Source organism: Camelus bactrianus, chromosome 24, assembly GCF_048773025.1.
Source record: "Camelus bactrianus isolate YW-2024 breed Bactrian camel chromosome 24, ASM4877302v1, whole genome shotgun sequence".
Taxonomy (NCBI): Eukaryota; Metazoa; Chordata; class Mammalia; order Artiodactyla; family Camelidae; genus Camelus; species Camelus bactrianus.
Genome location: NC_133562.1, coordinates 1,318,338 through 1,341,217, shown reverse-complemented (window position 1 = coordinate 1,341,217; position 22,880 = coordinate 1,318,338). Strand labels below are relative to the sequence as shown.

At 52.5% G+C, this 22,880-nt stretch overlaps 1 protein-coding gene across 16 annotated transcripts in view; it reads right to left on the bottom strand.

Moving 5' to 3' along the window:
* PIEZO2 (piezo type mechanosensitive ion channel component 2) overlaps positions 1-22,880 on the bottom strand; it is a 291,301-nt gene that overhangs the window by 73,116 nt on the left and 195,305 nt on the right. For 14 of the 16 annotated variants that reach the window (XR_012502078.1, XR_012502079.1, XR_012502076.1 and 11 more), the window contains 9 exons: positions 22,700-22,842; positions 19,483-19,713; positions 16,187-16,310; positions 14,531-14,811; positions 13,081-13,229; positions 10,985-11,158; positions 8,626-8,667; positions 2,700-2,896; positions 656-816 (listed from right to left, as the gene is read on the bottom strand). Coding sequence is in view for 11 of the 16 variants with exons in the window: in XM_074352407.1 (XP_074208508.1) it covers positions 656-816; positions 2,700-2,896; positions 8,626-8,667; positions 10,985-11,158; positions 13,081-13,229; positions 14,531-14,811; positions 16,187-16,310; positions 19,483-19,713; positions 22,700-22,842 (1,502 nt within the window). In the remaining 5 variants the exon portion in view is untranslated. The remainder of the gene's footprint in view (positions 1-655; positions 817-2,699; positions 2,897-8,625; positions 8,668-10,984; positions 11,159-13,080; positions 13,230-14,530; positions 14,812-16,186; positions 16,311-19,482; positions 19,714-22,699; positions 22,843-22,880) is intronic. The other 2 variants (XM_074352400.1, XM_074352405.1) reach the window with 1 other exon arrangement.

Here is a 22,880-nt window from a genome sequence, read left to right as displayed (position 1 = left end):
CTCGAGGCCGAGGTCCTGCCCAGCGGTCACTTGGAGAGATGGGGCTGGAGTTCCAGACGCACGACCCGCTGCACGGGGACGGCACGCGGGACACAGGAGCTCCGGCCGCCACCCACGGAGCATGCAGAGTCAGAGGAGGGGATGCGGACAGAGCCCGAAGGCCCCCGAGCAAAGCTGGTGACCAGAGAGGAAGGGGCCTGGAAAGTGCGGGTTCGGAAACCAGAGAGGGGAGCGCTGCGAGGACGAGGGTCACCAGGATCCACTGTCACAGAGAAGCAAGCAGGATCAGCGTGGACAGGCCCGGTCAGGGGGGCTTCTGTCTTTTATCGCTTTCCAAACAGGAAAACTGGGGCTCAGGGAAGGTCCCAACCACTGTGGTCCTTCACGCAGTGGTTGGCTGTGGTCTCCTCGCGCCCCCGATGATGAGAATCTCACGGAATGTACGTTAAAGAAAATGGCAGATACCGGGGGCCCTGAGGTCTGTCCCCCTTCCCAGGACGCTGTCCTCCGCTTTACTGAGCGCCTAGTGTGTGCCCGTCTCAGACCCTGGTGCCCCGATGTGCTGGGAATTACACCTGAAAAGTCAGGGAGACCCGGGGAAGGGAGGCGGCGCCGCGCTGCCTGTGAGGCTGGAAGGACGCCGATGTTCACTTGCCTCTTTCACGGACACCCAGACGACGTACGAGGACACGATCTTGACAATGTGCAGCTCCAGGACCCACCACAGGGACGCCTGCAGCCTGTGGAAGCACTCCAGGAACTTCAGGAACAGCACCGTCAGCCGGTCGGTCACCAGGTGCCACTTGTTCCTCAGATCTGCAACGCAGGGAACGCACCCAGCAACGCAAAGGGGGCGTGTGTGTGCGTGCGCGCACAATTATTATTTAGAGCTTATCTCGTGTTGTTCCGACTGTAATGAGAAACTGCAAGACAACCAGAGTGGACGAATCCAAGAGCCTCGATCTGGCGGAAGGGGGCCCACGGATCCCACCGTGAGGACACGGACGTCACGCGCTGACACGGAGACACCACAGCACTGCTATCACGCACCTTCTTATTACATTTATGTGAAAAACAGTGTCGACTTTATTTACCGTTGAGGCTGAGGGATATAATTCCCTAATTTACCCCAAATATTAAGTAGCTGAGCTCCCTCTAAATGACACTTTTCTTGCCAAAACAGTGCTCCCGTACGTGCCAGTCCCCTTCCTGGGGCTTAACAAGGGGGCAGGCAAGGCGCCGCCCTCCCCCGCCACCCGGGAAGAGCCTGAGAGTGGACCCTGGTTCTGGGCCTGAACCCCCGGCCACAGCCCACCAAGTGCGCCCAGACTCACCCCAGTGACAGCTTTTAATCAAATTAGTCGTTTTCCGCTTTCTACCTTGTGTATTTCTACCTTATTATGTTGCAGCCTTGGCCCAGGCTTCTGCCCGGAAGGTCAGTCTGGGTTCCCTGGAAGGAAAGCCCCACGGGGCCTTCCAGGACTAGCATGCCCCCCTCCTCGCAGACAGAAGCTCACAGCCCTGCACAACCAGCACGCCCTGCCCCCTGCGGACAGAAGCTCACGGCCCTGCACGGGCTGAGACTGGGGTCCCTGTGTGCAGTGGCTTCCTGATGCGGCTGGGGTGGCGCCGCAGTGACGGCCTTGGTTCTGAAAGTTTGCCAGGCTTTACTCATTCACAGAGTGACTCGGGTGGCAGGTCAGCGCGAGGGTCAGGCCCTACCTGGGCACGCTTCAGAGGCGGGGGTGGCAGGTACGGAGGGAGCAGGTGCGGCCCAAGTTAGGGTGAGACGTCACTGTAAGTAAAGCTCGCACTTGCCTTCGGGCAGCGAGACAGGCCTGGTCCCGAGCCCTCGGCCCCCAGGGCTCACGCTTCTCCGCTGGAGGAGGACACATCGCGCAGCGCAGGGGGCGCTTCTGGGCGAAGGGCCAGCCCTGGGAGGAGCCTGCCTCTGGGAGGGACCGTCCGCACACAGCGCCGGGGCAGCGAATGACCGTCACAGCCCCAGAGCGTCACCCCAAAGGCTATGCTCTCCAGTTCTCCCAAACTTCCTGGAAGCTAATAGACTAAAGGAAGCTACGCAGGATCCCGTGGGCCCTTCTGGGGACAGAACCCCGCGTGTCCCCCGCCTCTCGTTTGTAGAAAAGCATTAGCCCCCTAGGCCTTCCCTGGGCCCCAGGAGCGAGCTAAGCAGAGAAGGGGGGACACGCAGACACGAGCGAAGACAGGCAAGCACAATGGTTCAGCCTTGAAACAAAGCCAAGGACCTGGTTTCTCCTTCCCAGGGGCTGCAGGTCACACCCTGAGCTGCACCCTTGATTCGTTCTGCAGGCGCTGAAACCCCCGCCAGGTGGAGACGCTGGCTGCACGCTGACCCCCAGCACGCGGACCCCAGACGGCTTGGAGCCCGAAGGGTAATGATGTCACCTCCCAGTTACCTCAACACCAGCCTATGAGAAGGTCCACGGACTGACGTGCACCGGTAACCTTCTCCCCGACCTCGCCTTTAAAACCCTTCCCTGAAAGCCACCGGGCAGCTGGGTCTTCTAAGCACGAGCTGCCCGCTCGCCCCGCTTGGCGCCGCAGTGAATGCGCTTCCCTTCACCACAGCCTGCGTCCAGCGCACGCTCGTTTCACCCACTCGGGGCAAGTTTCACTCCCGCCGCCCGTCAGCCAGCACCCGCTAGCGGGCAGCTCACCTGACGCCTCCTCCTCCTCGTCCTCGTCGTCCTCATCCTCGCTGTCTTTGCCGGGCTCACTCTTCTTGGCCTTGGCGGGGCAGCCCCCCGGCTTCCCCTCCCCAGGCCCAGCCAGCGGCTTGGTGTCCGCCGACCCCAGGCGGGCGGTCAGGTTCATCATGGCGAGGTCGGGGAGGCTTCCCTCGGGGTGGGCCAGTCTGCCGGCAGAGAGCAGGGAGTCAGGGCACGAGGGGCTTGGGACACGCGAGCGAGGGGCTCGTGGAGGAGGACAGACGAAATGGAAATCAGTGCACGACACGGCCTGGCAGGTGGGCTTGCGAGCGTCTAGGCGCTTTTTTACTTTTTAAAGCTCTTTCTAAAAATGAACTGTCAATTTGGTGAGGTTCGGTTAGCTTTTCCAATTCAGGTTCGAGTGATTAGTCGGTCATGAGAGCTATCGACACCTAAACTTGACATTTCCCCGCAGGAGAAAATGGTCAGAGTTTAGGCCGCAGAAGCATGAAATGGCGTCATGTGAGCTAGCATTTCATGGCTTCACAGGGGGACTTACTCATTTTGGTGGATTGGTAATTTTTTCTTGATGCTGCTCAAAGTAATTGAAGTGGAAAGGAAAAAGAGGAGATGAGAACAGAAGAATTATAAGGAGAGTCAGAGATCACACATCATGCTACAGATCATCACTATCGCGCTCCTGTGTGCGGCTGCAGCAGGCCTCCGCCCAGCACATCCCGGGGCGGTGCGGACAGCGTGCTCCGGCTGGGGGCCCTGCGCTCGGCAGCCGGCCTGAGATGGACGCGGCTGCAGTTGTAGAGGACAGGACACTCAGACCGTGGGGGCAAATCACGTCATGCTTTTCAAGGAAGGCAGCAAACCACCCCGCAGCAATCAAGTCAATCGCATTTGAAAGAGGATTTCCTAACCTCTCAGGTAACAGGGCATTTCCAGCAGCCTTGGCACAGGCCGCTCCCATCCTGCCACCACCTGAAGCAGACGCAGCGGAGGCTGGCGCTGGCAGGGGTGAGGAGCCTGCCTCCCGCCCCCACCCGAGGGCAGGATGCCAGCGGCTGGACCCGGGTCCTGAGAGGAGGCTGCGAGCCCCGCCCGGGGCGGGGGCTACAGCCTCGGGGGGGCCTGGGCGGCGGCTCGCGTTCCATGGGTAGTAACAAGCCTGCTCTTGCTTGACCTTTTATTTTAAGTATATTTTTTCATTCACATTCAAACAAGCGTCTGAGGGAACATTTGTGGGTAGTGAAGCAGGCGTTAGGAGACGGTCTGGTTTCTCCACCTGCGATAATTAACCCACACGTCACGGCCTGGCTGTCACAGGGTGGACACTGAGTAATGTCACTGTGTTTGTGCAAGTGTGGGCTCCGAGTAAGTTAATTAACCTTTCCGGAATTTACCTTTTTTTTAAAACAAAATGAGGACGTCTGGGTGGATAAAAATCTTAAGGTCACGTGCAACTTGCTGGTTTCACATTTACAATACCTGTGATGTTGAATGACTATCGTAGTGAATTTGTAATAAACCCACAGACTTTCAGACAGCTCGTCCTTCCAGAGTAATTCTCTTTAACAGGGTGCCAAGCAGGTAATTGCGGAACGTCGGAAACGGGCTGTTAATCTGATGAGGAGAGGACGTTCTGAGGGTGACAGAAGACATCGCGCTGGGGTGCGCTTTGCTTGCTCAGGCCAGAAGGCTTGCCCTCCGCCTCTGGGAAGGCTCCCCACTCCTGAAGCTGCAGTCCCGCATCTTCTCCAGCAGGCCTGCTCATCAGACCTCAGGGACCTCGTCTCCTGCCCTGTGTTGTCAGGAGTCCCACATGTTGAAAGATACCGAGGTGGCAGTCAGGTGCTGCACACCTGTCGGTATTTCTGTGTTCCCTTCCGGGCTTGCTGGGGAAGGCACCTTACAAGCGAGAAGACACTTCCCTTATGACAGGAATGTGCAGCTTGTAGTGCGGAAGTACCGCCATTTCTGACGTCTACCTGGACGCTACCGGGACTGGAGACTGACAAGAAAACCACTGTCCAGTAATGAGCGCAGAGATGAGGCTGTTCCTATAGCCGCCACTTTGGCTGCGCAACGAAACGTCCTCCGGCAATGGGGCCCCGAAAGTGCCGGGCGGACGGAGGGGAGGCTGCTGACCGCAGGAATGAGCATTCGAGTACACCTCTTGGAAGGAAGTCCAGGAGGTGCACTTCTGGAAACCTGTCCCAGGTGCCAGGGGTCTGGGACTAGATGGAGGTGGGGGGGGGGCGGGGGGGGCTTCTGGGCCTGAAGTGCTTCCTCTCTGACATCCTCCTCACGAGAAAACAGTGGCACAATGCCCGTGGGAGCTGGGACACCCGAGCTCGCCAGCTTGCAAAGCAGGACAAAAAAAGAAAAAAGAGGAAGGGGGGGCGTGTATGGTGCTGTCACTTGCCTAGGAGTCTGCGAACTTCATGGAGAACACCCGAGTGCATGAAACGTGTACAAATGGAAGTATTTTCAATGCATGATTGGATTTTATTCCTTTAAAAAGACACTGTGTGAGTCCTGCCATCTTCCTGCCGTTTTCTTTCACTTTTATCTCAGCGTGTTTCACAGGCCACACAAAACGGTGTGAAAAGCGGGCCCTCGCGAATCAGAAAGACTGAGACTCAAGCCTCAGCCAGGCATCGGACCCGCCGGGGGCCTGGCCAAGCTCCTGATCGGGTCTTTTAGGTCTCAGTTTGCTGAGCCGTAACGTGGAAGGGCAGTGCTTACTTCCCAGGAAGCTGCGAAAAGGAAGGTGATTTCCGCCCAGCGCTTAACAGGGGAGCACTCGTGGGGCAAGGAACCCTCTGCTCGTGACGGGTCGTCTTTGCTCTTTGACAGTCTGTGTCCCCCTTTCCCACAGAGGCAGCAGTGGAGCTGGAGGGACCACACGGCACAGCCACAGCAGGTGGGGGGTGCGCCACACTTGGGCCGTGCGTCTGCCCGCAGCAGACCCCTTAGCAGGCCTGGGGCTGGACACGGCCCTTCAGAAGAACTGGGCAGACGTTTCTTCCTCGGGACTCTGTGTCTGACAGTCTCAACGCCGGGCCCCCTGCCGGCAGCGGTCACCTCCCTCGCGGCCCGGCTGAGCCCGGGGGCCACTGCAGAGCTGGGGTCTACTTCACTTAGATCTGTCCCCTCTAACAAAATTTTTAAAAGACCTGCTTTTTCAAAAACTCAATCAAACACCACACTCTAGTAAAAGACGTTCCCTGAAACCCCCAGCAAAGAAACTTGGAATACTCGTGACTCCACCGATCTCACCGCCGAGGCGGCGTTCCCCTCTGGGGCGCCAAATCCACCGGCTGAGAGCTGGCTCCCAGGGGCCCCGCCCCCAATGTCCTCAAATCCCACTGTGCTGCCATCTCTGCCCTCAGCAAGACCACTCCCTTCCCTTTGCGTTGTCTCAGCCACACCTGTAACTCTGGTCCTGCTTTTATTCTGATCCCGGCTCTGAGCTCCATCCTCTGCTTCTCGACACAGTGGTTCTCTCCTTCACATCCTGAGAGAGCAGGTCATTTCTCCTCGTTAATTTTCTCTCCCTCTCTCACCTCCCCCCCCTCCCCCCAGCTCTCTACTATGTGTGTGTTTCTCAATTTGTGTCTCCATCTTTTTACCCTAATTACTGTTTGTGGGACCCCCACCCCAAGAGCAGAAATCCGACCTTATTCAGTGCACCTCCCTGCAAACTGCAGCCTTGTGCTTGGTGTGCCCTGTGAGTCCCTGAGTGTCTGGTGAACAGACTCTATGCACTGGAGAGACATTCTTATTTGAAACAGAAAAAACAAATTATAGAGAGTTGAAGAGGTTTAATTCTGTCCTAGGAAGTGACTTTGGAAAGACACCTCTTAAGCTAGTTTCCATTAAAGAAAATGGAAATTCTACCATTGTAAAATCTCCTCGGGTCTAAATTCCATTTATTTATAACTGCTCTAAAGTACACAGCACTCACCTCATTCACTGGACTCTTAGAGAAAAGGAACTCTCTTGCCACTTTGTAGTATTTGTAAATAATCCTTAAAGTAGAAGTTCTAAAATGCTAAGATTAAATTCTAGAACCCATAAGCACTTTTAGAATCACACGCCCCCCTGTACACTGTGCTCCTCTCAGGGTCACTGACATCCCACGCCCTCGTCTACACTGTGCATCCTCTCAGGATCACTGACATCCCACGCCCTCGTCTACACTGTGCATCCTCTCTGGGTCACTGACATCCCACGCCCTCGTCTACACTGTGCATCCTCTCTGGGTCAGTGACATCCCACGCCCTCCTGTAGTAGCTTGCACACAGCAAATTCAAGTTTGGCTCTTGGGAGCTTTCTGAAATTTTTTTGTTTCTCCAATATTTTCTACCTGTAGTTGGCTGAGTCCATGGATGCAGGACCCGCGTATCTGGGGGCTGAGTGTGGCAGCCCCTGCCGTCCCTACCCATCAGACCGACTCCTGCCCTCTTTGGTGCCCCAGCCACCTGCTCTTAGAGCACATGGTAAACACATTATGAGAAATGTAGAGGGAGGGAGACAGAGCGTGTGGTTCCTTAGGCTTAGAGGGATGGGATATCTACAGCTGCTCGACCTTTCTAGCCAGAGTCTCTACCTTATTTCTCTGCCCAACAGCGAAAAGCCCGAGGTTGACTTTTCTCTCCCACACTGTCAGCAAAACTGACCCAAAGGGAACTGGCCAGTGCTCACTCTTCTTGTTTAGAGGTCGCACGGATGCACTAAGTTTTGACACTCCCTGCTAGAAGGTCTGCCTCCTAGGGTTCGCTATCTGGTCGTCAGCCTCAGGAGTTTACTCGAGAGAAAACAGAACGGAAGAGACAGCCAAGGAATCTCTCAAAAGGTGATTCTGTGACCTGGATTTGTCGCAAAACACATGCTTCTGTTGCTTGCATCACCGCCTTTGTTACTGACGACGTGAACTGTCAGAGTGGACGTTTTAAGTCACCTACTTAACAGAGTAAGAAGGCTTTCGGCAAGTCAGACCCCAGGGGACCCTTTCTGCGTGCTCCTGGGGTGCTCGGGGACAGCCCTGCTCTGTGTGTGTGGCGCCCCGCGCGTGTCTCTCCTGCCGGGTGCCGGGTGTCCACGGCAGCGCGGGCTTTGCCTTCTCTGCAGCGGAACCCGGTGCCGTCTGTCACACGCCGCCCTTCAGTATGTGGCTCTTCCGAGTAGAGGTGCATTTGAAGAAGTTGTTAACCATAGATTGTCATGGCTGTTACCACTTCGTTTGGGAAACAGCTCCTGACAGGGCGGGCGTAGCTCAGGGGGAAGAGCACGCTTAGCACCCATGAGGCCCTGGGCTCCACCCCCAGTGCCTCCACTAAACACAGCTGCAGGGGGTCGGCTGATGGTTAGGTCCCCAGGATCGGTGAGATGTGGGCCCCGAGGTGGATCCGATGGGGACTCCAGGCCTGAGTGGCGGGGGTCTCTGGCGGGGGGGGGGGGGTGGGAAAAGCAGGGGAGGAGGCTGGGAGGCCGGTGTCGGAGTCGGTGCTCCGGGCACCAGAGGGAGGGCAGCTGAGGTCCAGCGGGCAGTCGGCGGTCTTTGCGGGGGAGCTGGGTCTTGAGCTGAGCTCTCAATTATGTCTTCAGGAGGGAGAGGAGCCCTCAGGCCAGCCTGGGGCTGGTTCTACCCAAGGATGCGTTAGTAGGACACACGACTGAACCACGACCAGAGGCCGAGCACCAGCTCAAGACCCCCAGCAGCCTCTGAGACCCCTGGGCGGCACCATTTGGCCCCAACACCGAATAGTTTGGCTTGCAAAATATACCCATGAGCATACCTGGAGAGCACGTCCACTATCTGATGACACGGTTTTTCATTTACAGAACAGTCAAGGGTTTAACACACCAAGAGACCATTAAAAAAGCAAGCAAGCAAGAGAGGAAACACTGAGGTACCCACCTACTGATTATTAGATACACGCGCCCGCTGACTTTGGCATGGCTGCGCGTAGACACGGAAGCACAGGGTGGCAGCGGGGGACAGGAGGGAGAGAGAAAGAGGAGACGGTTAGCCAGAGAGCACGGGCTGGCTGCGTCCTGCCAGCTCGGCAGCACGGCGTCATCGACACGTCCCTGCCCCCGAGAGTCCCCGGCGGCGAGCTTCAGCGGTGACACGACATCAGCAGAGTCAGGAAAGCGCTTGACAGTCCCACGTCTCTCCGTCGACACCCCACCCCCCCGGCTCACACGCCCTTGGACACCCGCACGGCCTAAATGTTCAGAGGATGTGGGCCCCGTGAAATACAAGCTCAACGATTCATTCCCACACCTCCCCCAGCAGCAAAAATCAAATCAAATCAAATCAAATCCTCCTAAGTAACCAGATTCAACACTTCGTTTTCTGAGGTTTTTCTAAAACTGAGGTTAAAAAAAAGTCATTCTGCTTCTGCAGCATCAGAGCCATGCATGAAACCAAGTCTGGACAAAGTGCGGTGGTGCGTATTTAAATAAGCCACGGATAGCTGGGGCCTTGTTATTAAGTCTATATCATGTAAGAATCTCATCAGATACTCTCTCAATTTGTAAGTGAATCGGTGTAGCCTGAAGCGTCTCCGCAGCGCTTCATACACTCTGAAGGGCTGAACGCAGTAAACTGCTTCCAACCAGCTGCCGCGGCCTCCCCCCACCCCACCCCCCGCCCCCACGGAGCGCCCGGGACACACAGAGCAGGGAGCGCGTGGCCGGCTAGTCAGAGACCGCGGCACCGGGGTCCGCGTGAGGCATGAAACGCATCGGTTCCTCCCAACTTGGGAGCCTCTTTTGGGGAAGCATCTATGAAGGAGGCGAGAACAGAGAAGGCAGAGAGGACAGTCGATCCCAACTCTGAAAATCTCTCTCTTTCTGCACCATTTTGACTTGAATGCCGTCATTTACTGGGGTTCTTGGGAATAAAAACACCATCAGGTGGAAGCTACTAGCAAGAAAAGGACTAACTACAAGGGGAAGAGTCCCTGAAAAGATGGGGCACGGGTCAGACGTTCCAGGTTGAAGCTTTGTGGACTTTTATGTTAGAACCTTGCAGGAAATCCCAAAACACGGGCCTTGAGTGAGTCCCTCAGGCTCCCTGAGCTACTAGCAAACTGACTTCCACAGAACCGGAAATGAAGCCCCGCGGTCCTAGACCGTCCCGAAGGCCGACGCCCACTCTTGCCTGGTCCTTTATGTCTTCCTGGGGAGGTCACCGTCAAGGGGTGCTCAGACCGCGGCACCCTCCGCCGTCCCTCCGTCTCCGGCCCAGCCCGGGGGACGCGGGCTGGAGCAGTGGGGGAGACGGGGTCCATGCCTTGACGTGAGCAGTCCTCCTCCTCCAGAACCCCCCTCCCCCAGTAGCGTCCTGTGTCCTCACAGGGAGCTCTGCTGGGCAAGCTCGTCCTCCCACAGTCCCCTCCCCACCTGGGCAGAGCGCTGACAGCTCGCTCTCTCGGGAACGGTGCGTGATGAAACGCTACTTCATCTTCTTTGGATGTACACTTTTTTCCCCTTGGGAAATGAGTTTGGGGAGCCCACGTAAGCTAAGGGCTTGGCATAGGACACTCCCTTATTCGCTTCACAAATGTTTTCCCAGGAGCTGACTCGCTGGCTGTCGCGTGAAGCAGAGAGGAAAGCCAGCATTAGTGCTCGCTAGACAGGCACTCATGCGTCCCCATGGTGGGTCGACGGAGGGCCGAGTGATCCCCACTGTGGCTTCAACACGCAGGCCAGGGAGAGCGATGGCCCGTCTGCCACCTGTAAACCATGTGTATTTAGTGACGGAGAAGGCAACCACAGGGGCTGGTGAAAGAAAACACTGCCTTCACGTTCTTCCCTTACGTGTTATTTCAGTTACTAGCAGACGGAGGAGTGTCTGCCTTCAGCCGAGGCCCTTCCCTTCCAAGATGCAAGGGGATTCTGCAGTGAGCTCTCACTCACAGGGCTGATGACTGGCTGCTAGGGCGGCAGAAAACTCATCCTCTGAGTGAGCCGGATTCTGTAAGTGTTCTCAAATCAATCAGCAGCCTGGACGCAAAAAGCACATCACCACCCCTGAAGAATCTGAGTCTGCACAGCTGCTCGGAAACCAGCTCGCACGGCTGTCAAGGCCCCCGTGCTAACCACCAGAAACCACTGCCACTTGCCTCAGAACGTGCCATCGAATGTCCCACACCTTCCCCCATTTCCCCCCCACGCACGCGTATGGCAAGTTCAGGGCTGAGACGCTAAGTTAGATTACTGGTTACCTGCCAGGCAGTGAGAGGCAGCTGCCCCCTGCGCGGGCTCACCTGTAGATGGCGCTGTCTTCCTTGCTGGGGATGGACTTCAGGTCCGTGAGTTCCAGGAAGCGGTCGTGGAAGTAGTGCAGGTGCAAGATGCAGACCAGCAGGAAGGAGGTGGGGATGAAGATGCGGGTGAAGAGCTCCGCCACGGTGAACTGCTTCAGGCCGAGGTCCTCCAGCCTGCGAGCAAAGCAAGACGAAGAGCAAGCAGCTTTCTCAGCGGATGAAGACCCCCCCCTCCCCCCCCCTGCGGCTGGCATCCCCTGGCCACCCTCAGCCCAGGGTGGCTCTGTCCCCTCCGGCGCAGCTAACCCACCCTGGACAGGGCAGCGTCAGTGGCCGCTTCTCCGGCCTTGCGGACTCCCGCCTGCCGTCCTCTGAGGGCCACCCCACGCTGCCCTGCTTGCCCCTCCTCCCTCCAGCCCCTCCTTTTTGGCTGGACCCTGGGGGCCGACGGGCCCGGGCCCAGCAGGCAGTCTCTCCTCTAGCTGGTCTCCCCCCTCGGGAACCTCGCTCCACCTTCACATCCACGGTGCAAACGTGCAGTTACAGCTTGGGTTTCTCCGGGGGGCTCCGCTACGCAAACGCCTGCTGGAAACCGGCTGTCTCTCAGGGTCCCACACTGAGTGTCTTCAGGACAGTCTTCTCCATTTCCCTGCTTTCCTAAGACAGCTGCGCTGCCCCCACGCTGGCTGCCCTGGTACAGCCGTCTACCTCGTGTGAGATGCCGAGGTCAGGACATCTCCCCGGGTGCTTCGCTTGCCTTTGTGGCTCCACCACTCACGTTTCCTGTAGCCTCATCTCTGAATCTGCCCCCTCCGGCTTCTGTCTCTGCCCTCCTGTTCTAGGTGAAGCACCGCCTTCTCTCACAGGACCCCTGCTGACCAGTCTTGTGTCGACTCCTGCCTTCCGACTCGTCACTGTTCCCTCAGCCAGGCAAGAGTTCTTCAGACTTTTCAAAATGCCACTGCCTACAAGCCACGCACTTCTGGGTGCCTGGCCGGCCCCTCCCACCTCTTCCCTCTCTACGCTCCCCCCCCTTGCCAGGCTCTGGCCTGGCCCAGGGCCTTTGCATTTGCTATTTCCTTTTTCTGGAATGTTCTTCCATTTCCAGCTCCCAAATTCCACACTTTTCTAAAGACAAGCTCCTCCTTATTCAGGTGGAGTTTAAATGATGCCCCACCTCCTCTGGGAAGCTTGACCTGACCACTCCATCTATACAGGTTGTGTCCTCTCACTGTTCACGACCTGGCCTGTTTCTGTTTCCTTCACAGACGCATCACAGTGATTTCTTTGTACGTGAATTGGGTTTTTTTTTTTTTTTGGTTTGTCTTTTGGTCTTCTCTCACAGAATATAAACTCCATGGGGCTTAGACTGTCTGTCTTGCTTCTGATTGCATCCTTGGGTGAAGAATAGCGTCTGGCCCATGGGGGGCATTCAAGACTCACTTGCTGAATTGATGTGAAAGTCGTGTGAGTCTCCTTACAAGGGGGACCTTCCTTTTAAGCTTTCCTCTTAACCACCTCTGGGCATTTGGCTCTGTGCCCAGCTCTGGTTGGATTCCTAAACAAATCTCACAAACTGACAGAAGCAAATCAGAAGAAGCTAGAGTCCCATCCGTTTCATGCACAAGACAAGCTTCACTACCACCAGTCCACTGGCACTTTTTCTCCGGCACCGCCTACTCCTCAGAATCTCAGCGCTGGCCGTGCCTGTGAGGAGAGGCCCCTGCTGTCTGTTACGAGCCTGCGGACGACGAACTGGGCTCCGGTGAGGAGCACACAAGGCAGGGCTGCAGGGACCCGGCCACTAACACTCGTGGGACACACATGGAACTGACACTAGACAAGGCCACTTCCTTAACAGGAGGCTGAAGACTCCCTTTTCAGCCGAGTCTTACTGAGCACCTGCTGTGCGCCAAGAGCTCAGGGTCAGGTAGGAGACCCCAAATGGCCAGGATGTGAGTCCTGCCCTGGAGGGGCTGGCAGACCGAGGCAACATTGTGCTCCACTAAAACCTCCCATAAAGACGTTGTGAACAACACGCATCCACGGTTCCCCGTTTGTCACATTCCGCCCCGCGGAACACCACAACTGCTTACTTTTCTTTTTTCAATCCAGTCATGTTTTGCCACAGGCCTGGGAAATTTTCAAACTGATACGTGTATATAAAAATAAGCACCAGCATCGTGTAGATAACCACGGACATCCAAAAATATTTCAGGATTCGCCTCCACCACTCATAGTGCACCTGTGAATCAGATGTTGAAAAACAAGTTAGAAAAAAAATTGCTTATCGAAGATTCACAAAAATATCCAGCTTCCTCAAGGAAGATGGGGGATTCTATCTACAAATGTTTGAAAACAAGGTCAAGTTCACTTCTGGTTTTGGAGGTTCTGTTCCTCGTAGACGTGGGTGGATGTGGACTAGAACCGGTTTCTCCCAGCAGCTGTTAACTGTGTCTTTGGGCAAAGCTGCTGGACCACCCCGAGCTGGCGCCCTCCTCGAGGGTGAAGTAACCATATTTGTAAGGCCCCGGTGATCCCTGGCCTACGGGGCTTTCAGGATGTACGGTGGCAGCCGCTGCCATGTGGGTCTTGCCGGGGGAACGGCCTCCTTTTTGAAATTCATGCCATGTGACTACGAAGGTGAAACCGAGGACACGGGAGACATCCCTCTTGACCACAAGCCCGTGGATTTTCACGAGAGACCATCTACCCGGAATTTCAGAAAGTATGTCAGAACTTTATTGACTTCAGCTGTGACACTTTCACCTCCACGTGTAACACTCCTTTTCTTTCTCATAGTTGGTCTATTTGTTCCCCTGGTTGTCTGCAAGGACACTTTACCGTCACACCTGTTTTTATCATCAGGTTCCCTTCCATCATCAGTTAAAATGGAAGCTGTGCAGCGGCTAACTTGTTTTAATTTAACGTTTTATAAATTCTAGTTCACGCAAACCGCAGCACTTGTCGCATTATACACACGTTTGCGCGCGCGCACACGCGCGCACACACACAAACTCGGCTTTCTGATTCCGAAGTCCAAAATACAAATGGACTGAGCACCATGCAGTGTTTTCGATCATTCAGCCACTGTTCTTAAGTTATTATTCAAAAATACAATCCAGCTGTATAGGCTTCTTTTGTTAATTTTTGAAAGACAACTTTTTTTTTCTGACTTTTTAAGAACCTAACATTTTAAAAGAGTGAACGGGTGGAAGACAGCCATGTCTCATTTTAGGACCCCTGGCGGGTGATGCTCGGTCTCATCAACTACGTCAGGTTGACACATTAACGAAGGGGGAGGGCGCCGCTCGGGGGCAGAGCACGTGCTTAGTGCGCACAGGTCCTGGGTTCAACCCCCAGTCCCTCCATTAAAAACGTTAATTAATTAATAAACCTAAGTACCACACCTGCCCCCCAAGAAGAAAAACAGAACATAGATGACACGTTCATGAGATTCTGGTAACAGGACCCCGTCAGAGGAAGCTCAGGCACACTGCTGGACAGATGTGAGGACTGAAAGACAGAGGGCTACCGCCCACCCACCTGATACAGGGCCACACAGAACAGGAACAGCACCATGTATATGATTTTGTACATCACGATTTTGCCCTCGAAGCTGACAAAGAAGAACATCCCGCCACAGACGTAGATCCAGTACTTGATGAACACGGCCACCACCAGGTTCCCCAGCACGTTCATGACGTCCTGGCCGCCTTCCTCCTCCTCCTCCTCCTCCTGCCTTCTCTCCTGCTTCTCCTCCTTCGTTTCCTCTTCCTCCACCTTCTGCTGGGCCTCCCCTTCCACCTGGACGTCGTGTTCCTCATCTTAAAACAGAAGATGATGCCATGAAGCCGAGCCAGTCCCCCGAACCGAACCTCCCGCTGACCGGGTGTGATGTGGGTGTGACATTGAGCGTGTGTCGGACGCGTCACTGCGCGATCTGGGTAATTCAGAGTGTTCTCCCACCCCAGGTAGAATGCACCTAACTCAGCATAGTCAGTTTCCCTAACCGTCCTGAATCAGAGTTTTAAAGAAAGACATCTGGTAATATTGCTACACTAATCTTTTTGTAACACCCACTTCACTTCCAATATGCGATGACAGCTGCAATGACTGCGGGATCTAGAAAAATACATAGGCAACAAACAACACAAATCAAAACTATGATGTCAATTTCAAATTCTGACAGTCACATGGCTGTGGACGATCCTGGCTGTGTTTTACTGAATCTGGGTTAATGGTAACAATCTTAACCAAAAAGCCTGCTTTGAAAGAACTAAAAGGGTAAGAGTTAAAGCCAAATATGACTTGATTTAAATTAGGTTTGAAGAATCACTGTAATTTAACTGAGGCTCAAATAGTTTTGTGCATTGGAATTAAAAGCGTATTTGGTCTTACTTTAAAATATGCTAATACAGAGGACTCATCTTCTCGTTACCAAGGTGACCTCCAATTTGAATAATTTATTGACGTGACCAGGAGTCCCCAGAGTGAGGGGAATGCAAGGGAGGTGAGGGGTCAGAGCAACTATTGATCTTACATGATCTATTCTTCACATAAAGTACCTGGTGAACTGAATCCCTCTGGTCATAGAGACGTCCAAACTCAGTCAAGATGTAACTCTTACAGATTTTAGCGGCTAAAAAACAACTCCACATGTGGGCCTCAATGAGAAACTATGAGGAAAAAGATGAGTTGGTCTGTGTTGGTTTTCTCATCTTTACTGGGTTCATCATAAAGGCACCAGCCTGGCTTTTGTATTTACAGCCTCCTTTTCTGAGAGAAGTCTGCCTACCTCACTAATGGTCTCCAAGCCGTTTCACAAACGTAACACTGCATTTATCGGTATATCCAGCAGGGATGAGCACTACCCACATAGCAGGTCTAAAACTCCAGAGGTGATCACCAAGACATCACCTTCTTTTCCGACTCTGTGGTTGAGTTGTTTTGGAAAAGGAGGAGATGTGAGTCCATTTCTTGGTCCTAACCCTCACTGCAGCCTGACCCTGGAGAACCCAGTGAACATCTCTGAGCTTCCCTAAGTGGGAAGCTCCTGCAGACGCCCTGTGTGCAGGAACTGAGCACCAGAAACCTCGTTTATCCGCTCACGTAGTGCCTGGCTTCCCTGGGGCAGAGCACAGAGATGCCGCTATGTCCCCGGGGCCCTTATCTCAGTCACACACCGCACATGCCAGTTACCTTTTTCTTCACTTTCCTGGCTTCCGATTTTGACTTCAGACAAAAGAGCTTCCTTTTCTCGGAGAGCTTTCTGCTCTGTGAGATGCTGCCTGAGCAGGAGCCAGAAGGTGATGGTGAAAAGTATCTGAAAGCAGAGAATTAGCAAGACATGCATTCACCCATCTGCAGTGTGAGGGTACTTCCTCAGTCACGCCACCCTCTCCACCTTTCAGTGGGAGCACAGTCAACCTTTCTCTCTGAGTTAGAGTCAGCCACCCCCGTGATTACAACTCAAAGTCCCCAGCTTTTAAATCTCCTTCCCGAGGATGCCATGTGCCCTCCGGTGCCAGGGTTTCCTTCAGCACCTGTGCGGCCCCGGGGAAAAAAACTTAATGATTTCAGGGAGCTTTGTTCTTCAGGGAATATAGGATCTGGCACACAGCAGCTTTTTTTTTTTTCCCCTAGATTTATTAAGCTAGAATTCACATACCATACTACTCACCCATTTGCAGGGTACACATCAGTGGTTTTTTGCGTATTCACCACATAGTTGTGCAACCATCACTGCAATCAATTTTAGGATATTTTCATCCTCCCAAAAAGAAGGCCCATAGCAGTCACCCTCTTTCCTCACCACCCCAGCCCCAGCCCCACCCAACCACTAATGCACTTCTTGTTTCTATAGATTGCCTAGTCTGGACACTTAGTAGAAATAGAATTACGTAATATGCATTCTTTCATTTGTGGTTTATTTCACTTGGTATAATGTTCCCAAGGTTTACCCGTGTCGTAGCATGACTGCTGCTCCATGCCTTTTTATTGCCAAGTAAGATTCCATTGCATGCAGAGAATACTTATCTACTCACCAGTTGATGGGCGTTCAGGACGTTTTTGGCTGTTACAAGTAACACTACTAGGAGCATTCACGCACAATTTCTTTGTCTGGACTTGTGTTTTCTGTGCTCTTTGGTACATACACCTAGCAGTGGAACTGCTGAGTCTCATGTAATTTTAGGTGAGCGTTCTGAGGACCTGACAAGCTGTTTCCCACCACTTTTGCATCCCCACCAGCATGTGCGCCCCTCCAGTTTCTTGATTTCCTCACTGACATTTGTGCCTGTCTGTCTTGTTGAGTCAGGCCGCTCTAGCGAGTGTGAAGCGGCATATCTCGCTGTGGTTTTAAAAAATATTTGCCAAAGAAATGAAAAAAATTAATAGCCTCACAGACGGGTCATTTTCATTTTGAGTAACTGCCCACTATACTACCCATAAATGTCCGTTCGCTGTTTCCCGTCAACGTGAACCGGTGCCATAAGTCCTGGTAAACACGCTCAGTCAAGAACCAGAGGGCTCAGACTTCTGGAAACCTGGGATTAAACTTCTGGAAGTCACAACAAATTGAACCGTAGCTGCAATTTGGGTGAAAAATGCTGCTTCTAGTATGTTTATAGAGCTTAGGAGTGACTGGGGGTGGACAGGACATCTTTCCCAGGGACAGTGGGTTAAAAGCCAGGCTTTGAAGGCAGCAGCTGACTACGACTTGATGGAGCCAGAAAGGAGGTGCCCCGGGAGGCGGAAGGGTGCTGCCGGGCTGCTGAGTCTGGCCCCGCCGGACGTGTTCAGACCCCGAGGACCCGGGCCACATTCTTTCTTTCCTCTCACTTTCTATTCCAGTGGCCCACCCAGCACTCTGCAAACAGTGGGTGTTTAATAATGTGCCCTGACAGATGTCACCGTGCTAGAGATTGTATCGGCTTAGAGTTTGCTGCTATCACAATGCAAAGCCTTGTACCTTTTTTTTAGCTCCTGAGCACCTGAAAATGTAAGTGCAGACTCTAATTTCCCTACAATTTTTTTTACATGTAGCAAATGTACTTCTCCTAAAATGTTTCCTCCAGGTTCAATCCCCAGTGCCTCCTCTAAAAATAAGTAAGTAAACCTAATTACTCCCCTCTTCAAAATCTAAAATGTTTCCTCCCCAAAGAATTGTTAATTTTAGACTAGACAGAAGGTCCTTCAACTAGCTAGCTAGCACACGTGTTTAAACGTCTCACTGATGTTCTGAGTCATGGATTTACACAGTCAAAAGTATGAGGTTTTGAATTTCTCGTGTAGAAAGAGATGAACTTAGCAGCTTTGTGTGTGTGTGTGTGTAAGACGGAGAGGTGGAAGGGAGGCGTGTCAGAGCAGGTGACTCGTGAGCGAGAGTCTGATGCAGAACTTCCAGCACCGAGTATAGTTTGGGAGAGAAAGTGGGAGTGGGGGAGGCATGGGATTTTCATATGAATAAATGAACGAAGCCGCCAGGGTCCACGAACACAGAGGATGAGGATCTAACCTCGGGCATTAGCAATCACCTGTCAGAAGCTCTCCCTTTGCCCCAGGAGCGTCCACCAGAACACCATTATAGGGATCAGCCCTTGGTCAGGTCTGTTCAGCGCCCCCGTCACACCCGACTCCCTGGGATACGGGGTGTCTGACACCCTGTAGAAAAGGTGGCTGCTCCCAGGAAAGGTGGACCGCACGTGATGCGAATGATGCCTCTTTCAGAGACACTAATTTTCCCCTCTGCCTGGAGGACGAAGGTTTTCAAGGCTCCTTTGGTATTTCCGGTATCCACGCCGACTGCTTCTACTGGCTTAGCCCAAAGGCATCCACACCAGGAAAGGTGCGTTTAGGGTCTGCCACTGCTCACAAAACAGACAGCGGAGTTGGGGCACCCAACCTTCTAAAGGAAACTGTTAACACGGACCCTGACAATAAACTACTGAAAGAGGACCAGCATTCTGGCTGCAGATGAAGGCGCCCTGTGCACCCAGCAGGCGAAAGAGAAAGCAAGCGTCATACTCAATTTTTGCTGCTAAAAATGTTTTTTTTAGACACGATTGTAGGGAAAAAATGTTTTCACTAATAACGCTTAACTGTAACAGCGATGTGTTCAGCCTCTTGTTCAAACTGATATCCATCTCCCGAAGTCTTCTAACCCCTTACGTTGTATTTTTCTATTTCCCTTTTAATTTCTACTATACCATAATTCATGCTGAAAATAATGTAAACTATATTTTGTCCTTTGAGTGGAAAGCACTGTCATTTTAAAATAAAGCCTAGAAGCATGGTGTGACGTTCTCTGCATGTAAATCACAGACATCTCTCGGCCACATAGAGCACTACTTACAGTTCGTATCTATTCATCTTTGCAGAGCGGCGGATGTTTGGAACCTATTATTGTACATTTTTGCTCAGATGTGATTATTTTGATTTGATTATTTTGTGGTTTTCTCTGAATGCTTTGTTTTCTTGTCTTCCTATTCACTTACCTTCGAGGCAAGTTCTCCTGGCTCTTTCTTTTCTAAAAATCCTGGGACCTTTTTAATTTCAGGAAGTTCAAAGCTCCATATGTACTGCAGGACCAGCAGCAGGTTTCCGTAGACAACCATGAACGGGGAGCTGATCATGGCGTACTTCCTCCTGTTGCGAATCATCCACAGGGTGCAGGACCAGATGAGCAGCACAAAGGTCAGCCAGCTGTGGTAGGTGATGCTCCAGGCCTGGGGGGAAGCCGGGAAGGCGGCAGTGGTCACGCACAGACCCTGCCCGTGGGACCCAGAAGTCACCTCAAAGGAACAGGTCCGCGAGAGTCACACTAGGGAGGGAGAGTCGCGGGGAGACACGCCAGCTGTGGCTGGGGCTGGGGAGAGGAGGGGACACCGCTTCCGGGAGAGGACCGTGCTCTAAGCCTTCCTGCAGGGAAGGTGGTCGGGCAAGGGGGTCTTCATTCCAAGCCCTTGCTCCCCAGCCCCACGCGGCTTCCTACTGACCCTGCTGCGCACGACTAAAGGTGACCAGGCTTTCTCCCTTATTCTTCCAAACTGGCGTGCGGTCAGCTTTTCTTTTTTTTAATTTTTAAACATTTTTAGGGGGAGGTAATTAGGTTTATTTATTTACTTATTTTCAACGGAGGTGCTGGGGACTGAACCCGCAACCTTGCTCATGCTAGGCACACACTCTACCATGGAGTTCTACCCTCCCTGGGGTGGCTGTTCTCTTGAGGGGGGTGGGTGCTGGGTAAGTCGGCTGAAGCTGGGCTGAGAAACGGAACCATGGGGATCACCAGGGCCACAGACAAGCTGGCTGCGGGGATCACCCTTTATAGACCACCCGAGAAGAGAGACATGATGGAAATCCGAAAATTCCCAGGAGGACGCTGAGTGTTAGGTGCCTGCACGCCCCAAACAATAAAGCCACGTTTAAGGGCGAGGCCAGCCCCGGCCTCTGTCCTCTAAGGGGCAGGACTAGAAAGCCAAAGGACACGCCTCGCACCCACAGCGCGCCCCAGAGGGTGGCTCCCGGAGCCGGCTGCCACGTCAGGCGCCTGCTCATCGCTATCCTTGGGAAGTCCGTCCTCTCCTACCAAGACCTTGGACACTGAATGTTTTGTGACGAGACCTTTAAAATGTTTTCTAGTTGTATTTGGGGTTACTTGAAACCAGTCATAATCCTGACTGTCATAACTACCAAGAGTGAGCTGTGAAGTCTGATACGTCTTACAAGTCTGTTCTGTTTCTGGCGGGTAGACAAGCGATCGAATACATAAGATAAGTGAATAAAAACAGCACAGAACAAACTCACACTTCCTCGAGGCACCCTGCAAATCTGCCCTAGAGCACAGCTAGCTTTTTACGTGCAGAGTTATTTAAAACTGTTGGTGAAAACATACGGTAATTATAAACTGGAAATCAGAATTGCTTTTATTAAAATTAAGTGAGTGACTGACCACTAGTATCAAGTCTCAATTATTGTCATGAAAATATTATTCCTGGGAAATAGTGTTATCAAAGGTCAGTAACATTTAACAGATTTATCCCAGTATGAAGTTCCGACATGACTTTGCCATTTTTGTGTGTGTGATTCAGGAAAGGGATTTCCACAGAGATTCTGATTCCTGCAGCAGATCCACCCCCCCACCGCCCACCGTACACTAGTCTTGTTTGGGACAATGAGGGCAAAAGAGGGAGAAAGACAAATTATGAGGACTTCGTTCAACCCTTCTCCATTTTCATGCTTAAGTCGCACACGCCTTCAGTTGCTGGGGGTAGAATTTGCATTATGTCCTTTCCTACGTTCAGTTTTGGGATCATCTGATGGTTTAGTACATTCGCCTCTTGTGATGTTGAATAAAGGCATCTATCGTTCTAACAGACCTGGCTCCTCAGGACTGCTCTGTCTGTCTGTGATTAATAGTTTGCTGCCACGAGGGAGCTTCCACGGAACACAGGTACTTTTCAAACACTAATATCGTGGCTCCGTTAAAAAAAAAAGACAGAAATAGCAGCAGGCAAGGGCAGGTCTTCAATGAAAGATATGCTTCCTGTGTTGTTTTTACAATAGACCTTTTTCTAAGTAACTGAATGTGTATTCCAAGTTTTCTTTTTTTAAAGCTCTGTTTCTTTACAAAAAAGGAACAAACTTATCTGGCTTATTTTGAGAGACAGAGAAAGAAACGTATATTCTCTTGTGTTTAGAATCAGAATGATTTGATGTTTTGCAGAGTTTCGGTGTGGTTTAAATTAGGGGTTGATGTATAGAAAATTTCAAGAAGTTACCCAGAGAGCACAGAATTCATACTCTTTACAGAACAGAGTTTGCAGTCTCCAAAGGGCCATCTTTAATTTCGAGGAGCTTTGTGGTTCTCACCCTTCCCGGCGGTGGCCGTGGTCTCTGCAGAAGCTAATCTGAGGTCCACACGGGTTTATCAGGGAGACATCTGGACTGAGTGCCTGGGGAAGCTGCATTTAGGTGTTCCCCTTAGAATTATAGGATATTTTCATGTTTTACCATTAAAAGTGTCCACGGGATCTCACCATTGGCTACAGAATTTGAAGATGTTTACGTTAAATAAACGTCAGGTTTCTCAAAAATGAATTCAGTTTCCCTGGACAATTTGTTTTGAGGAAGGATAGAGACTGGCCCCCTTTGATATCCTGTCTATGGGCCCAAGGACAGGTTCTGAAGCTGTGCTGCTGGAGATGGAGGCTGTCCCTGGAGGTGAGCAGAAGCTCGTGTAAGCTGAGAACTCAGGGTCACAGGTGCTCTTGGGGACCCTGGTGCCTGACGCTTAGACTGGGAAATGTTTGTCGCAGCTAAAATAGCATAAAGTCTCACTTGCATCTAAGATGTAACTAGAACCCTCATTACCTGAAAGAAACAGAAGTGGCCTGTATTAATCTTGAGCACCTTCAGTGCCACCTGGAAAAACTACCAGGATGTCCGTTTACAATGACAACATATGGGACAACCTGACTCGATAGGCCTACTTGAGGGGAAGGTATTAATATTTAAACAGAGCTTAGGACAGGAGGATGGGACTTTGAAACCTATGATGTAACGATCCCATAAAAATTTAACATAAGCGACCGTTCTCTGCCAAGACACTGGAAGGACTAAGAAGTCTGTGCCCGCGGGGAGAACACGGTGGGGCTGGGGCCGCGGGGCATGAGCACCACCCACCCCCAGCAGGCGCCGAGTGGCTCGTACCATCATGGCAATGAGGGCACAGATGTAACTTTGCTTCATGATGAACTGGAACACAGTGACCATGGCATGGACTTTAACACTCCTTTTTTCCTCATGGCTCCTCTCCTCCTCAAATTCTTCTTTCTGATCCTCTTCCTCCTTTTCTAGAGGGACAGGTTATTTTACAAAAAAATTTATGCAA